Consider the following 17,674-nt stretch of genomic DNA (forward strand, 5'->3'; position numbering starts at 1 on the left):
TTGAAACTGGACTCAGAAACATCCAAGATGATTTTTACATGTTGTGTGGACAGATTCAGGATGTGTGTTCCTTAATAGATACAGGTTCAGGAAGGCAACATAGGAATATTCTAGAAATAAGTGACAATGACTGAAAACTACTTGTTCATTGTGACACGTCATTGTGAGTATGTCCAGCCGATTCGATTGTTATCACTCGATTGAATGGGAGTTATCATTGGTTATCAGCTGATAGATGATAATATTAATATGATAATTCCTTATAGCACTTTTCTGGACACTGAACATCTTTCTGGACACATGGAAGCACTTTACACATTTTTGGAGGAAATTTTCTCATCCACTTGGATGACGTGATGGCAGACATATTGTGCCACACACCAGCTGATTGGTGGAGAGGAGACAGAGTGAGGGAGCCAATTATGATATAGGGATTATTAGGAGGCCATGATGGACAAGAGGCCAGTGGGGAAATCTGACCAGGATGCCGGGGTTAAATCCCTACCTTATTTCGAAGGACATCCTGGAATTTTTAATGACCATCGGGACCCCAGTAAGACGTCTCAACTGAAAGATGCCGCTCACTGACAGTATAGTGTCCCCTTAACTATACTGGGGCATTATGACTCACACAGACTGCAGGTTGAGCGCCCTCTGCTGGACACCACTTCCTGCAGCAACCTAGCTTTCCCATGTGGTCTCCTATCTAGGTACTGACCAGGTGCAGCCCTGCTTAGCTTCAGTGGGCGACCATATGAGAATCGCAAAGAGCCAGCTGTCGGCAATGATAAGGGCCAATAAGGGCCTCCTGCACCTACTGGTAGGCTCAGAAGGCTGTTATCATCCATCCACATGGTTAATCAGCTAAACTAATCGAGAAGACTCCAGATTCAGATCTGTTTTTACATTACTGTGGCGGTTGGGGTAGGGGTAGATGTTGATAAAATACAATTAATTAGAAATTTAATAAATAATATAAATAATTCTCATTTACAAATAACAGCTGTATATGGTCTATAGCTGATAAACCATGTGAAAGGATGATAAAAGCCTTCTGAGTCTATTAGTAGGCGTAGAAGCCCCCTACTGGCCAAATCTATCAGCCGAAAATGACTGATAACGCTCTTTCAATCGAGTGTTAACATTACAATCGACTGGACATATTCACAACGACCAAAAAGTTACTTCCCAAAATGAAAATAAATGCAGTGTCAGAATTATGCTCTTCTTTTTGGCTCAGCAGTTATTCATTTTAAGGGCAATGCTCAAATTGTGAGGAAGGAAGAAAATGAAACTGTGTAACTTTGGCTGTAATGACATTTTCTCATCATCATCTCATTTCAAACCCATTAGGCTAAATTGTCCGTAGTGTATGAGGGTGACAGGCCCATACGACAGTCCGGCTGGAATCATATCATATCATATCATATCATATCATATCATATCATATCATATCATATCATATGTTATCATATGGACAAGTCTAAATGGAGGACTTGTTCCAAAAAGAGCCGACCCTGCAACCATACGGGACTAAGGCCAAAGAAGAAGAAGAAGATCTCATTTCAAACCCATATGAAATGTAGTGCTCAGAACAACAAATTGGAACTTGTTATATTATTAATATATCAGATTTGAAAGTAGTCGGCTCAAAAACTGAAAACTGACACTCAAGCTTGCTTGCTTGATTCGTGAGAAGCAATGAGGTCCATTATTGTGTCGCATGGTTGGAGCTTACGCGAGATCCAATTACGTTTGCTCTCAAGATGAATTTTTTTCTAGATTAGTAGTAAGAAGTAAACACATTTATTTATTTTCTTTTTAACTTACTCCCTTTATTAATCAGGGGTTGCCACAGCAGAATGAACCGCCAACTTATCCAGCATATGGATGCTCTTCCAGCTGCAACCCATCACTGGGAAAGTAAAGACATTCAATCGAATTCAAAATATTTGTACTCTGATGAACAAATGGTTCTGGATCAGCGTGAGTAAATGATGACAGAATTTTTATTTTGGTCTGAACTAAGCATTAAAAGATGGATGCCATCATAATCCAAAGTCACACAATGCATTACAACTTTTGAGTGTTGCCATAACAAATAATTTCTGAACCCCAAAAGTACCAATAATTCTGACACTTGAACGCAGTGAAAAGAATGTAAACACAGCCAAAGAGTTATCTTCCAGAACACTTCGGAACAGAAGAAATAGAGGTTCTGAAATTGACATGAAGGTGCCAGAATAACAAGAATAAAAATGCAACATGGAAGCACAAACAGGTCATTTTAACAGTCTGATCTTGGCTATATTTTGAGCTTTGCCAATCTGAGAAACTGTGAACTTCACAACTATGGACAACAGCAGTGAAATAGAGTATAAGACAATGGAAAAACAAGTGTTATCATCTCAGTGTAAGCTTGCACTTGAACTGTGTTGATGTTGAAGCAATAGTCCACCACACGCTGTAAAAATCAATGTTACTTTACTGAGTAGACCTGTTGGAACTGTTAAATTGATTTCATTTTTATAACTATGCAACTAATTGCTTTAGATGCATCGGGTTTACTCACTTTTTGGAGTCAACTAATTGGTTTTTATAGTGCAAAAACATTTTTATTTTGGGAAAATGTTTCATTCCAAATCAGGGGTGCGTTTCCGAAAACCATCATTAGCCAACTAAGGTCGCAAGTTCCGTCGTTATAAACATACTTTGTTGATTGGCGTTTCCCTAATCCAACGTTTCAATGAACATTCACAAACTATGTCGCAAAATTGTATGCTTGCAACCACCTCAGGAGCTGTATTTAGAAGCCTAGATCCTGGCTGTGTTCTATTCCCCATTACCCCCCCCCCCCACATGCCCTATTTATTTAGAACTTTCTAACATTTAAAAAATAGAAAATAATTAAAGTCTTCTCTATTAGGTGTAATTTGCTTTCAAAGTATTTTTACATACTGAAAAAAAAAATTCAGAAATGATTCCATGGATTTACTCAATTTTTTTTACGTTAAGTACCTGTAAACAATTTATTTGGGCTGAATTTAAACAAACAAATTAAGTAGAATTTGATTAAATTTTATTTGTTTGTTTAAATTCAACACAAATTAATTGTTTGCGACAATTTTGCAGACATCTTTTTTTTCAGTGCAGATCAGTTTTAGCGATCTTCATGTTTACAATTGTGCTCCCTTCGCAGTGCACTTTGAAAACATTGATGTCATTTTGAACACAGCTGTGGCTCATGACGAAAACTATAGGTGACCTATTATTTAAAAGCGAAATTTACGTTTCGTCTCCAAAGCTTGTAAAAACAAACAAACAAACAAACAAACAAACAAACAAACAAACAAACAAACAAACAAACAACAACAACACAGCATATGTTAATGCTTTTAATTTTTGGTAGATTAGTTATCTGTACTGTATATGACATGGGTCTGTTGGTTAGAGCATTTCTGCAGAGGTTTACATGTGTCAATTTGTAAAATCAGACTTTAACAATAAACTAAATAAATCAACAAAATCCTACTTAATAATAATAATAATAATCATCATTAGTATTATTAATATTATTATTAAAATAGGATTTTTTTCATTTCCTAATAATAATAAATATTAAATTCCATTTCTTAATAAATCGCCTCATTATTTATATGATTTATATGATATTAGAATAGGTGTTTGCTTTTGTAAGTGATTCTATGTTTTAGAATAGAATATTTAATGTTCTCAATAATATTTGTAAAGGAATCATTGGTCTTATATGAGCCATATATTTCAATTAATATGAAAAGTGAGAGCATGCTTTTACCAAAACTGATATTGGGTTTTATTTTAATGTGTGTGTGTAAAACAATATAATTTGCACAAAGAGATTATAGAGTTCTTCTCTAAAGAAGTTGTTACTCCACTCCGTTTAGAGCATCGTTATGGGCGTTTTACATTATAACTAACATGGTACAAACGATTCGCAACAGAGGAAATCCGGATTTTGGGAAACACTCATCACTCCATCGTTCTTTTCCCAAACGATGCATCGTACTATGATAGTTCAGCTACGAGTTACGTTGTCGTTTGGGAGACGCACCCCTGTATGACAATCTTACATTCTTCTGTGGAACACAAAGATGTTTTGAAGAATGCTGGTAACCAGACAGTTTTTGTTCCCATTGATTTATATTATATTATTTGACCATACAGTGGAAGCCAGTGGAAAGCAAAACAGCTTATGTTCCTTAAATTACAATAAATAAAAAGAAATACTGGTAACCAAATAGCTTGATTTCCATTACATATATTTTTGTCCATTAAGTGATTTACTGTTCCACAAAACAAAATTAGTCTTACAACTTTGGAATGACTTGAGTGTGATAAAATCATGGAAGAATTCATTTTTTTGGGGGGTGAACTACTCTTTTACAGTGCGTTCATGCAGAAAATGTGAACGCATCTTTAAGGCTTGTGCACACCGGGTCGATTTTAACTTTTGCTTATCGACAACATTTTTCAGCATTCATACCCAAGTGATTTTCACTATTAATGAAAAACATAAATGGTACACAAGGTGTCGATGTGCAGCATAATGCTTTAGATCTTTGATTGTAGCACACTTTCAAGCTTTTACCTATCATTTTTTTCTAACATGTATTCATCACTTTTCCACTTCTGTTGAACCTCCTCCACTAAACCACACAAACACCTGTTCAAAAGTTTGCAGGATAAAGGTTACAAGCCATAAAAGAAAGTGAACTTAAACTCACTATTGAATCCTAATCTGCAATTGCTTTTTGCTTGGCTAAACCGTTTTGTGCTTGAGCACCATTAAGCCATGTTTTACTGTAACTCCAGCAGCTTAAGGCACGTGAACAAGAGTTTTTAAAATAACACATTAAAGATAAATAAATGATTTTTTATTTATCTTTTACGCCTGATATTTTGCACACTGGTTTTCACTCTCACAATGGTGTTTTTTATTTAGTCATGAGGTGTTAAATTTAGTCATTTATCAACTGTTAAATGAAAAAACATCTACAACTTTTCCTGAATATGTGTATATTTATTTCTAGCATTGGTTTTCTTATAAAATTACAAAACACAAAAGATCTATGAGTATTTCTACCTTTAATTTCCATAGCGGACAAAATGACAGCATGGATTGCTTTGAATATGTGTGTCTCTGATGCCTAGCAACTTCCTGCAAACTGATAGAAAGGCATAACTTTACTTCAGAATTGCCTTTCAAAACCACATTTTTAGTCCCATATAAAATAAGTGCATTCTCAAAGCATGTAAGTAAGCACGTTTAATAAAACAAAAAGAGTCAAAGGCAGGCAATATTTGCCCTTTAAGATTGCAGATGTGTTTGTAAAGAATATTATTTTACATTAGATTTCCACCTACAAAAAAGTAGAAATAAAGAGAGCTGACAGAATCAATGCTTGAATGAGCAAAGACTGACTCATTGAAGAGGTCGAGCTATGTGAACTTTTCCTAAATATGTGTATATTTATTTCTAACATTGTTTTTCTAATAAAATTAAAAACACAAAACATCTATGAGTATTTCTATCTTTAATTACCATAGTGAACAAAATTACCACATTTTAGAGTCTGCTACTTTTCCCCATGACTTTGAACATGCGTGTCTCTGAAGCTATATTACCAAAAAGATAATTTTTTTAAGCTAATGACTTTATAAAATATGATGTAACAATATGACATATTCTCAATGGTGTAAAGTAACAAATTACTTAATTGAGTTTTTCTCAGGAATTGTAATTTACTAAGTAGTTTTAAAAATGTGTACTTTTACTTTCCCTTGAGTACATTTTTAGTGCACTATCGGTACTTTTACTCCACTACTTTCCTTTAACCTGCAGTCGCTACTTTATTTTTCTTGTCTATGGGGATTGGCTGAGTAGTCTTGTGATTCCTGACCACTCAAATTGTACATAGAAGGAAAATTGCATCATAATGAACTACCTTAAGACATGAGTGATTTATAAGTGCAAACTGTTTGGAAGCAATAAAAGGGTCCAAGAAAATGTCCAAAATCTTTACAAGCATTGTCCAAGAGTTTGTTTAGGTGCATGTCACTGATGAAAAGATCACAAATGTTTACTGTATAAAGACCAAAATGGCCTTAAGCACCCAGCAGGCACAAGTCAACATGACGTCAGATTGACGTTGTACCCCAACATCGCGGGGACGTTACATTTAATTTGGAAATGAAAACCAGGTTGACGTCAGAACCCAACGTCAATGTCCAACCTAAAATCAACCGAGAATCAATGTCTAATGATGTTACAGCTTGACGTTGTGTGGATGTTACCACTAAGACGTAGGATTTTGGTTGCAATACCTAACAAATAAATGTCAGTATTTGATGTCAATATGACTTTGGTTTGAGATGTTGGCTCGATGTTGGATTTTGGACACTTTCTAACACAACCTAAATCCCTAGACGCTGGCTAGACATCGAATTTTGCTCACCTGACATCCCAACCTAAATATAACCTAAATAATAACGGCTCACAACGTTGTGTGCCTGCTGGGCAATAACTAAATGCATTACAGAATGTTACGTTTACACACATCCTCAAATTATATGTAAATACCTAAGCTTTTTACATTGTAATACTCACTAATTACTACTCTTGAGTACTTTTGAAAGGGCTACTTTTATTCATACTTTCAGTAATATTTACATTAGATGCTTTTATATTACTTGCACTAGATTTTTAGGCAAGTAATGGAACTTTTACTTGAGTATGACTTTTCAGTACTCTTTCCACCATTGCGTATTATATGAGAATGGTCAGAATGACCTTATAGATGATTTCTGGTAGTTCCAGTGTTAAATGTTGCGATAAGCATGAGCAATAATTATCCCGATGTGCACAGGCCGTTACCCTCAAGTGCAAGTTTCAGTCCACTGCATTGCTAATCTCATTGTCATTTAAATACTTTTTTTTTTCATTTTGTGAGGTGCAACATATAGTATACAACACTTCCTCGAGCTGAAGATCAAGAAACTAGATTTCACACATTTAATACATCCTGCAAAAGACCTCTTGGTTTGTTCCATTTTTTTTTTGTTTTGATTTTTTTGCATAGACCCCAGTGCCAAGATCTTGTAACGGGAGCACTGCAAAGGCCAAACAGACAATGACAACACACACGACTCAAACACGCCGGAAAATAAATTTCCTTCGATTTCTGACACAATAGTCTGACCACAGTAGACGCACTTTATTAAGCTAGTATTTCTCTATCTATATATATCTACTATCTATTTATAAATAGGCACTCGCCACCATATTGAGACGTTACGAGAAATCGGAGGTGACTCCGCCATTACCTGGTGGGACGGTTCGTTAAAGGAGGAAGGACAATCTCTTTGTGGGACACTCGGAGTGGAGTGGACTGGCCTTTCGTCAACAGACGTCTTGATAAACTCATCCCTGCTACAACCTGCAGCGGTAGCCCAGGAACACATTGCAATGATCTGCCCTATGATGGTGTCATGGATGCATGGAGTGTTACGGATCAGCTAATGTCCGAAATGCTTGTCGCCATGGCTGTCTCCATCTCTTTTGGGCCTGAGCACCAGTTGAAGCACCATTAGAAACGTTCCCTGTTGTGAGGGCTGGAGGTGCATAAGAGCTTGTATGCAAACCAGGCCTGATGGATTTGAGTGGAGCACAAGCAAAAAGAAAAGGGCAATTTGAGTTAGCATGGTGTGTGTTGATATAATGTGCGTTATAAGACAAAATTGAACTATGCATAGAGTAAACTACCTCGGAGGATCAACTGAGGTAAGACATGACAACTCTAGAAGGTCCGATATACACTAAAGTACCAACAATGGAGGCTAAATGTGGCACAGAATGACATGCATATTGTAGTGCATTCTCAAAGCATGTAAGTAAGCACATGTAATACAACAAAAAGTATCGAAGGCAGGCAGTATTTGCCCTTTACGATTGCAGATGTGTTTGTAAAAAAATGAGTATTTTACATTGGATTTCCACATATAAAATAAGAAAATGAACAAGGCTGACAGAATCAAGGCTTGAATGAGCGCAGACTGACTCATTGAAGAGGTGGAGCTAAATGAGAGTGGGCGGGGCAGTGTAGAGAAGAGGCGGACTCATGCACTGGAAACCAGGCAACAAGGAGCAGCTGCAGTTTCTCCAGTGTTGACTGAGCACGGAGAGTCGTCAAGGCAAATGTCTTAGAAAAAGATCTGCACTTGAAAGTGACTTTGTTTCTGTCCAGACTTCCTCTCCATTATTTTTTTTTAATCATCTGTTAAAAAAAGGAAATAATTATTTTTAAGAGAGTGTCAGCATGAAGCTTAGCGAAGCTGCATTCACTTGGTTAAAAATACAGTAAAACTGTAATATTGTGGGTCAAGGGTGTTGATTTCCGGAAAGTATTGATAACGCTTCACTTTTTTCTACAGTTTTTTATGTTACAGCCTTATTCCAAAATGGATTAAATTCATTTATTTCCTTAAATTCTGCACACAATACACCATAATGACAATGTGAAAAACAGAGTTTTTGAAATTGTTGCAAATTTATTAAACATAAAAAACCAGAAAAATCACACGTACAGCAGTATTCACAGCCTTTGCTCAGTACTTTGTTGATGCACCTTTGACAGCAATTACAGCCTCAAGTCTTTTTGAATATGATGCCTCATGCTTGGCACACCTGTCTTTGGGAATTTTTGCCCATTCTTCTTTGCAGTATAACTTTTAAGCTCTATCAGGCTGGATGGGAAGCAAAGGTTTACAGCCATTTTCAGATCTCTCCAGAGATGTTTAATAGGATTTATGTCTGGGCTCTAGCTGGTCCACTCAAGGACATTCACCGAGTTGTTGTGAAGCCACTCCATTGATATTTTGGCAGTGTGCTTTGGGTCATTGTCTTGCTGAAAGATGAACCGTGGCCCCAGTCTGAGGTCAAGAGCACTCTGAAGCAGGTTTTCATTTAGGATGTCTCTGTACATTGCTGCATTCATCTTTCCCTTTCGTCTTTCAGTTCCTGCTGCTGAAAAACATCCCCACAGCATAATCCTGCCACCCCCATGCTTCACTGTAGGGATGGTATTAGCCTGGTGATGAGCGATGCCTGGTTTTCTCCAAACGTAACGGCTGGCGTTCACTCCAAAGTTCAATTTTAGTCTCATCAGACCAGAAAATTTGGTTTCTTATGGTCTTAGAGTCCTTCAAATGCCTTTTGCCAAATTCCAGGTGGGGAGTGCTTTTGTGCTTTGACATGCACTGTCAACCCTGGGACCTTAAATAGACAGGTGTATGCCTTTTCAAATCATGGCCAATCATCTGGATTTAGCACAGGTGAACTCCAGTTAAGCTGCTAAAACATCTCAAGAATGATCAGTGGAAACAGAATGTACCTGAGCTCAATTCAGAGCTTCATGGCAAAGGCTGCAAATACTGATGTACATGTGATTTTTCAGGTTTTTTATTTTTAATAAATTTTAAACAATTTCAAAGAATCTTTTTTTTTCACATTGTCATTATGGGGTATTGTGTGTAGAATTTTTAATAATTTCAATAATCCATTTTGGAATAAGACTGTAACATAAAAAAATGTGGAAAAAGTGAAGTGCTATCAATACTTTCCGGATGCACTGTATAACGTAAAGTTAAAGGAATGTCTGACAAAAAGGTAGTTTAAAGACTTCTGTTTACTGAAGGCTAGTTTGTGCACAATCACTTACCACCGCATCTGAACCAATTTTTGCAAGTATAATATTGCTGTTTATGCATTCTATGCTAAAAGATGACTTCACATGTCTATGTTCTTTTCCTTCTCTAGGAGTGCAAACAGAACAGCACATGTTCTATTTCACATTAAAAAAAACTTAAATAGATAAATAAATCAAATACAATTGGTAATAAAAACAACAATAACTAAAGCATGTCTAATGGTGCGAAAGTTATTTGCATGATTTTACTTTGACAAGGAATTAATGCAGACTTCTGGAAAGAGGAGGCATATGACACAATAAGCATTTTATCTCGATTGTTGCTTTTTCATAATCGTCGAGGAGGCCAAAATCGAAACAATTGCACATCCATGGTAACTATTATTGTGGACTTGTATTGAAGTTGACTTTAAGCGAATGACACTTTTCTTTGAAATGTAGCTGCTTATGTCCATGTCTCACCTGAGTCTTGCACAATAAATCTGACTGGAAAATTTCGACATCATTTCATTTTATTTTGGAGGCAAATCCATTATTAGTGGGGACATTTTCATAATTTTGGATATTGGTGGGAACATGTCCCTTCTGTCTATGCTGATTCTACACCCTTGTTGTAAGTTATAATATTATAATAATACATATATAAAATTATAATAATAGAATTTTCTTAAAGCTTAATTTTCAGTATTTATTGTCAAAAGATCCATTTACAGTAAAAGACATTTCTTACTTTTATTAATGTAACAAAAGCTTCAATTTTAAGTGGAAACTATGATACATTTTTTAAGATTTTTTGATAAATGTAAAGCCCTAATTACATTATAAACACATTTTAATCAACTAAAAACAGACAAAAATGAAACTAATGTATGATTTACAGTAAAGTTTAAGTATGAATAAGTATGAAAAACTAATCATTGTCAGTATCATTGAAAATGAAAGATTATTGGAGCACATTTTATAGGAAAGGCATGCTCCAATATTCTACTTCAAAACTTTACACTCATCGGCCACTTTATTAGGTACACCTTACTAGTACCCGGTTAGATCCCCTTTTGCCTTCAGAACTGCCTTAATCCTTTGTGGCATAGATTCAACAAGCTGCTGAAAATATTCCTCAGAGGTTTTGGTCCATATTGACATGATAGCATCACGCAGTTGCTGCAGATTTGTCGGCAGCACATCCATGATGCTTAAATGGGGAATTGTAGCCTCAGTTTCCTGTTCTCAGCTGAAAGGAGCAATAGTAATCGGATGCAGCCTTTATGATGCAAGCTGAGATTGGATCACTCAGTGATGCAATGTCAGACGCAATGCACTTAATGGAGTGAGTGACGTCACTGTGACGGATAGCGTTAGGGGTGGAGTTGGGTGAGCGCATTAATAAGCATTGGATGCAGATCAGATTGCACTGCACCAGGTCTGCATCCAGACCCCTCTCGACAAGAGTGGCATCGGTGTGGTCTTCTGCTGCTGTAGCCCATCCGCTTCAAGGTTGGACGTGTGCCAAGAAAATATCCCCCACACCATTACACCACCAAAACCAGATTGATTTATTGATAAGGCAGGATGGATGCATGCTTTCATGTTGTTGATGCCAAATTCTGACCCTACCATCCGAATGCTGCAGCAGAAATCGAGACTCATCAGACCAGGCAACATTTTTCCAATCTTCTATTTCCAGTCTTCTGCTGCTGTAACTCATCCGCCTCAAGGTTGGACGTGTTGTGCATTCAGAGATGCTCTTCTGCATACCTCAGTTGTAACGAGTGGTTATTTGAGTTATTGTTGCCTTTCGTTCTGCTCGAACCAGTCTGGCCATTCTCTTCTGACCTCTGGCATCAACTATTATTTGCATCCACAGAACTGCCGCTAACTGGATATTTTCTCTTTTCCAGACCATTCTCTGCAAACCCTAGAGATGGTTGTGCGTGAAAATCCCAGTGGATTAAGAAATAGAAAGACTAAGAATTAGAAATTTGCATTAAAGAGTAGTTGGACATGTGTACCTAATAAAGTGGCCGGCGAGTGTATGTGTTACCAACCATTTCTCTGAGTGAAATGAGTGAAAATAGTATTAATTGCTTTTACCTGCTCAGGTGTTCATCTCCAGCTTTGTCCCTCCCACTCACACTAATGCTCCGCCTTTATCCTCAATGCATGGAAATAAATGGGGCCCCATCCAAAAAACAGTGAGTCTGATTGTAAGTAAAGACTGGCAGAGTGAACGATGTAGAATATCATCAGTATGGCATGGCTGTGCTCCTCCATAAGTGACTGAACTGTCTGAGAACATAAAGAAGGACCATAGTAATAGACACAATCATCAAGAGGTCATTTTCAAACAATGCAATCATTTTAAACTAGAACACTGACAGATCAGTTATTGAGATCTCACCCCATAGAACAACATCATTGCTTTGGTTTGGTAATGGTTAAGCCCAAATTCCTTCTTCATCATCCTTCATTGAGCCCAACATAAATCCAGATGTTCAACAGTCAGCATGAAATGGGAACAATTAGATTAGTTAAAGGTGAAAGAGCAGGTTGTTTAGTTCATAACTTCAGACTTTTATTACAATTAAGTGATGAGTATGTACAGGTCAATTGCCTGATGAAAAGTCAAACTTTTACTTTAATTAGTACTTTTATTAACATTTAATTAGTATTGACTTATTTAGGCTCTTTATTTACAGCTGATTTTGTAGTTATTATTAATAAATGTTACACATTAACTCACAATTATCTAAGCATTAGTAAACTTTGGATTAAAGACTATTAGTGCAAACTTTTGCTACAATTTCTTAGTGAAACATGTTTCTAGCCCTTTTTTTTTCAATGAGTAAACGGGAACCAAGAAGAAAACACATTGCGGCAATTTATTTGCTGGGTTTCCATCAGCCTGTGTTAATGCACATTTTGAAGTATCGCATGAGAAATGAGTGATAAAAACAAATGAGATACTATCAGTAGAGTTGGGTACCGAAACCCGGCACCATTATGGCACCGGTACCTTTGTAACCAGTATGAATGTCATAACTGAGGGGGCATTTTAATCCCATAGGGGGGCACTAGACCTGGTTCTGATTTTGGTCGCTCTTCTTCCTTTTATAAGCTTCACTTATTTATTATTACTTTGCATTACTGCCTAAGTTACTAATTTAAGGAAGTAATATACTTTTTTAGTAATAATAACATGCACAGTTTTAAAACCGGTAATAATACTGTTTACATAAATGCAGATGGATCATGGCTTTAGCGCCAAACAAGTTTAAATGATATTTTATTCTCCTTATTTCTCTCAGTTTTATTTCAAGTTTTATTTAGTTTTAGGTAAAGACATCAAACTATGCCCACACATGCAAGATAACCCACGGTAAGTCTATTTGTATAACCGGTAAATTAATAAAGCGAAATCAGCTTTACCGAGTCATCACGCTTACCCAACCAATCATTCATCAGTGTTAGGAAAAAGTTAAGTGGTACAATCTGATGTTATAAAAAAAAAAAAAAAACAGAGAGTTTGTATATCTACCTCGAAAAAAAGGAAAAAAAAGAAATTTCATAACTTAATTGCTTTTTCATATAATAAAATATCTAAAAAGTTCTGTAGGTTGGAATGACCGGAGTGTTAGTAATTAATGCCAGAAAGAATTTTCAGTTTTGAGTGAACAATCCTTTATGTAAAGTGAGGGGGCATAAATTATTTCTGAGGGGTCAAACTCTTCCAGCAGTCCTTACTTCATATTCTCTTTCAATACCTCAGTTTGTCATGGGGGCATGAACAATATGTTCCTGAATAAAAGTAAAACTGCCGAACTGCAGTTAAAGTTAAAAAAAAAATTAAACCCCCAAAATGAAATGAAACTCCTGAGGAAACGTGGATAACAAAGTGACGCAATGACGCTAATCAATTTATGTACTACAACATATAAAACAGGATCATGAAAGAATCATTCAAAAAGCAACTCATGTAAACACCTTAATCGTATTATTGTCTTATTCAGATTAAGGCAAATGATTGATTACTAAAGTTCATGTAAACATAGTCCCAAACCCCAACCCTAGGAAAAAGTGTTTCCTGATTTTGATGACAGTCTTTCCACTGGTTAGTAGTAACCTGATGTAATGTTAATTGCATAATGCAAATCTTAAATTCATACAAACAAACAAATGATCAAAATAGATATTTTAATGCAATTCAATCCAAAAATGTGAAATATAAATAATGTATATATTAAACTTCAATAAAAGTATATATTTTTTTGTCAAATAAAAGATTTTTATAGAGTCATCCACCATAATTTTGAGGCTCAAAAGTGTCTGATCAGGTACCATTTTAGCACCGTTACCATTTTAAGAGTATCGATTTAGCACTGGTATCGAAATAACCCCAAACGATACCCAACAATCAGGGAGTCCAACTGCCTCCTACAACCTCCCCAACCTTTGTCAACAACCTCATCCAGCTGTTTACTATCCTCGTTCCAACCAGTCACCCTCACACATATGATATATTTAACATGACAGACACCTCATGTTAGGAAGTGTAATATGCATTACATAATACAAATATATATACATAATTAAAACACATTAATGACTGACCTGGTCTGGGGAAGGTCTGTGTCCGGGATGAGGCTGTCCGCGTCCGGGCCCCCGGTGATGTGGTGGAGGGTGTCGAGGGTGAGGCCCCTGAGGCCCGGGGTGTGGAGGGTGATGCGGGTGTTGCTGCGGGTGGGGCATAGGCTGGGGAGGGTGAGGGCCCTGCTGAGGTGGAGGTCCGTGAGGGTGCTGGAGGTGCGGATGCTGCTGCTGCTGCTGTGGGGGGATCCCAGGATGAGGATGTTGGGGGTGTTGAGGATGTTGAGGGTGTTGAGGATGCTGAGGGTGTTGTTGGTGCTGAGGGTGCTGTTGGTGCTGAGGGTGAGGCTGTTGGGGTCGGGGAGGGTGTGGGCCGGGTGGTTGAGGCTGCTGCAGGTGCTGTGGGTGGTGTGGAGGAGGCTGTGGGTGCTGTGGATGGGGTGCGTGTGGGTATGGAGGCTGATGGGGGTGCGGGCCCTGTGGGTATGGCGGCTGCGGTTGGGGTTGAGGGTGAAGTGGTTGAGGTTGCATGTGGGGAGGTGGAGCGTGAGGGTGGTAATGGTCGTCCTCGTAGTTGTCGGCGATCAGTTTCATTCGGCTTTGTGTCTGAAATGGAGAAAATGTGGTAAAAAGAAAAAGTGTGAAACGTTGTTGAATGTTTTAGTTTGATTAAAGTTGCAATAAAAATAGACATGTTTTGAATCATTTTTACAGTTTAAAATAACTTTTCTTTTGTAATGTTTTTAAATGTACGGAGATCCAGAAGGGACATGATGAAAACTTTTTCAAAACTTTTTCTCCAAAAACACTTCCTGTTCACATGTTATGAATGTGGATTTCAATTACTTTTTGATTAATTGCCCAGCCCTAAGCGCATGTCTTTAGTCTGTGGGGAAAACCGGAGCACCTCGAGGAAACCCATGCGACCACAGAGAGAACATGCAAACTCCATACAGAATTGTCAACTGGCCCAGCCCAGGGCCGGAGTGGGACTCTTTTTCAGCCCTGGAGTTTCAAGCCTCAGACCGGCCCACCTCAGTTCACCACTGACTATATTAAAATAAGGTTATTTCCAATTCAGTTTCTAATCACACTATCACGTCTATTTTTGAGAAAACAGCACTTTTAGAACTTTAAATGTTCAACAAACCTTACAGTATTATGTCTTAACAATAAAAATGAAAAAAAAATAAATAAATTGTTACTCAGACGAGGACCGAACCCAGGATGGCCGCGTCATAATCTAACGTACTAACCACTGTACAACAAGAGCTGCATGTTGAATGGTGACTTATCTAGTTATATCATCATTATCTTGCATCCTGCTCACGAGGCTACGTGAAAATAGATAAAAAGAGCAGAGCTGCGGTAAAATAATGAATAAGAAGGCTGTGGTCAAGTAAATAAATAAATAATTTTTAAAAAGTGTGACTGCTGAGAGCAACCGATTCTGGAACTAGGGACACCGGCCCTCGCGGCCAAAAAACGGACCGGCCCACCGGGAATTCTCCCGGTCCTCCCGATTAGCCAATCCGGGCCTGGCCCAGCCGATACTTAAACTAGTGACCTTCTTGCTGTGAGGCGACAGTGCTAACAACTGAGCCACCATGCCACCCTTCTTATTATTATCAATGGCAAAAATATTATGCTACTTATTCTTTTGACGATATCAGCAAAATGTTTGTATAGATATAATAATCAACTGAAAAAGTATATATATATATATATATATATATATATATATATATATATATATATATATATGTATATATATATATATATATATATATATATATATATATATATATATATATAATATATATGTATTGTTTTAAAGCAGCTTTACAAAAGGTGCACATTATTGCATCGTTATCAAAAAAGTTAAGGTTTTTAGTTACCATAACTTTATTACTAACTATTAACTTTAAATAACTAGAAACTAATAGCTTTTCAAAAGTTCCCACTTAGATATGCTTAGCATTTATAGCAGGTTTGGCATGCTGTCCCGGGAGAGAACCCTGAGCTCTGAGATATTTGAGCCCAGGGCTCCCGCCCGGTCAATAAGCATATCAGGGGATCCGAGATCAGGTGGGTCTCGATAGTTCCCCCTTTAGAAAGGGGAGGAAAAGAAGGAAATGGGGTGGAAGGGGGAATTCTTCCAAAAAAGAGAAAGTGATCCATTTAGAGTAAGCTGGGATCACTCGGATTGGATTATTACTGATTACGGATGAGTGGCCAGCAGTGCTCAATCATATCACTTGCTTCTCTCGAAATTAGTTTATAAAACTTCACTTAACAGTTAAAGTTATATATAAACCTAGTTCATACATGGATTCATCAAAAAAACTAACACCCCCACCCAAAGATATAAAGATTTCAAAACCAGTTTATAAAAATATTAATATTTTATTCTGTACAATGTTATTGTGAGGCCAACATTTACTTAACACACAAGCAATTCATTAAACTTTTTAAACAATGTAGAATAGATCTATAACACCATCTAATTAAAATTCATTGGCCATAACACTTGATATCAGAATCAACAAATCAGCATCAGCAAAAACGCCAGCATCTGTGATCATCCCTATGAATATTTAATAATACGCTCAACGTACATCCAGTATCCTTAAACCTGTGTGCAATTAAATGGGCTTTCGAGTAAACAAATGCACTGACCTGCTGTTTGAGCTGATGCATCAGTCTGTCCTTCTCTCTCTTCAGCGCCAGCACTTCCTCCTGCGTTTTCTTCTTATTGGAGGACGAAAGCTCCAGCAAAGCGATGTTTGCATCCTTCTCACTGATAGCAGCGAGCAGAGCCTGTTGTCTGAGCAGAACAGAAGTTTTATAGACACATTTTTATTTCCACCTGTCTAACAAAAAGACATATGGATGATTCTTTAACTGCAGGTACATGTGGTGCAACTTACTTCTTTCAGCTTTTTTTTTTCAAAATGTTATGCTATACACTATCTGACAAAAGTCTTGTCGTCAATCTCAGTTGTCAGAGCAACAAATAATAAATTGATTTCTAGTTGATCATTTGGAAAAGTGTCAAAAAGTTGATTTTTTTTCTGATGAATCATCTGTAAAACGGCATCCCAATCATCCCAAATACTGCAGAAGACCTACTGGAACCCGCATGGACCCAAGATTCTCACAGAAAACAGTTTGGTGAAGAAAAATCATGGTTTGGGGTTACATTCAGTATGGGGGCATGTGAGAGATCTGCAGAGTAGATGGCAACATCAAAAACCTGAGTTATCAAGACATTTGTGCTGCCCGTTACATTACAAACCACAGGAGAGGGCAAATTCTCCAGCTGGATAGCGCTCCTTCTAATACCT

The 17,674-nt window shown here is 37.3% G+C and overlaps 1 protein-coding gene across 17 annotated transcripts in view; it reads right to left on the minus strand.

Moving 5' to 3' along the window:
• Positions 1-5,538: 5,538 nt before the first annotated feature.
• Positions 5,539-17,674, minus strand: part of erc2 (ELKS/RAB6-interacting/CAST family member 2) — a 125,661-nt gene continuing 113,525 nt past the window's right edge. For all 17 annotated transcript variants that reach the window (XM_073917065.1, XM_073917061.1, XM_009306249.5 and 14 more), the window contains 5 exons: positions 17,007-17,154; positions 14,352-14,933; positions 12,142-12,205; positions 11,835-12,029; positions 5,539-8,312 (listed from right to left, as the gene is read on the minus strand). In XM_073917065.1, coding sequence (XP_073773166.1) covers positions 12,179-12,205; positions 14,352-14,933; positions 17,007-17,154 — 757 coding nt within the window. In that variant the 3' untranslated portion in view covers positions 5,539-8,312; positions 11,835-12,029; positions 12,142-12,178. The remainder of the gene's footprint in view (positions 8,313-11,834; positions 12,030-12,141; positions 12,206-14,351; positions 14,934-17,006; positions 17,155-17,674) is intronic.

Source organism: Danio rerio, chromosome 11 (genome assembly GCF_049306965.1).
Source record: "Danio rerio strain Tuebingen ecotype United States chromosome 11, GRCz12tu, whole genome shotgun sequence".
NCBI classification, from domain to species: domain Eukaryota; kingdom Metazoa; phylum Chordata; class Actinopteri; order Cypriniformes; family Danionidae; genus Danio; species Danio rerio.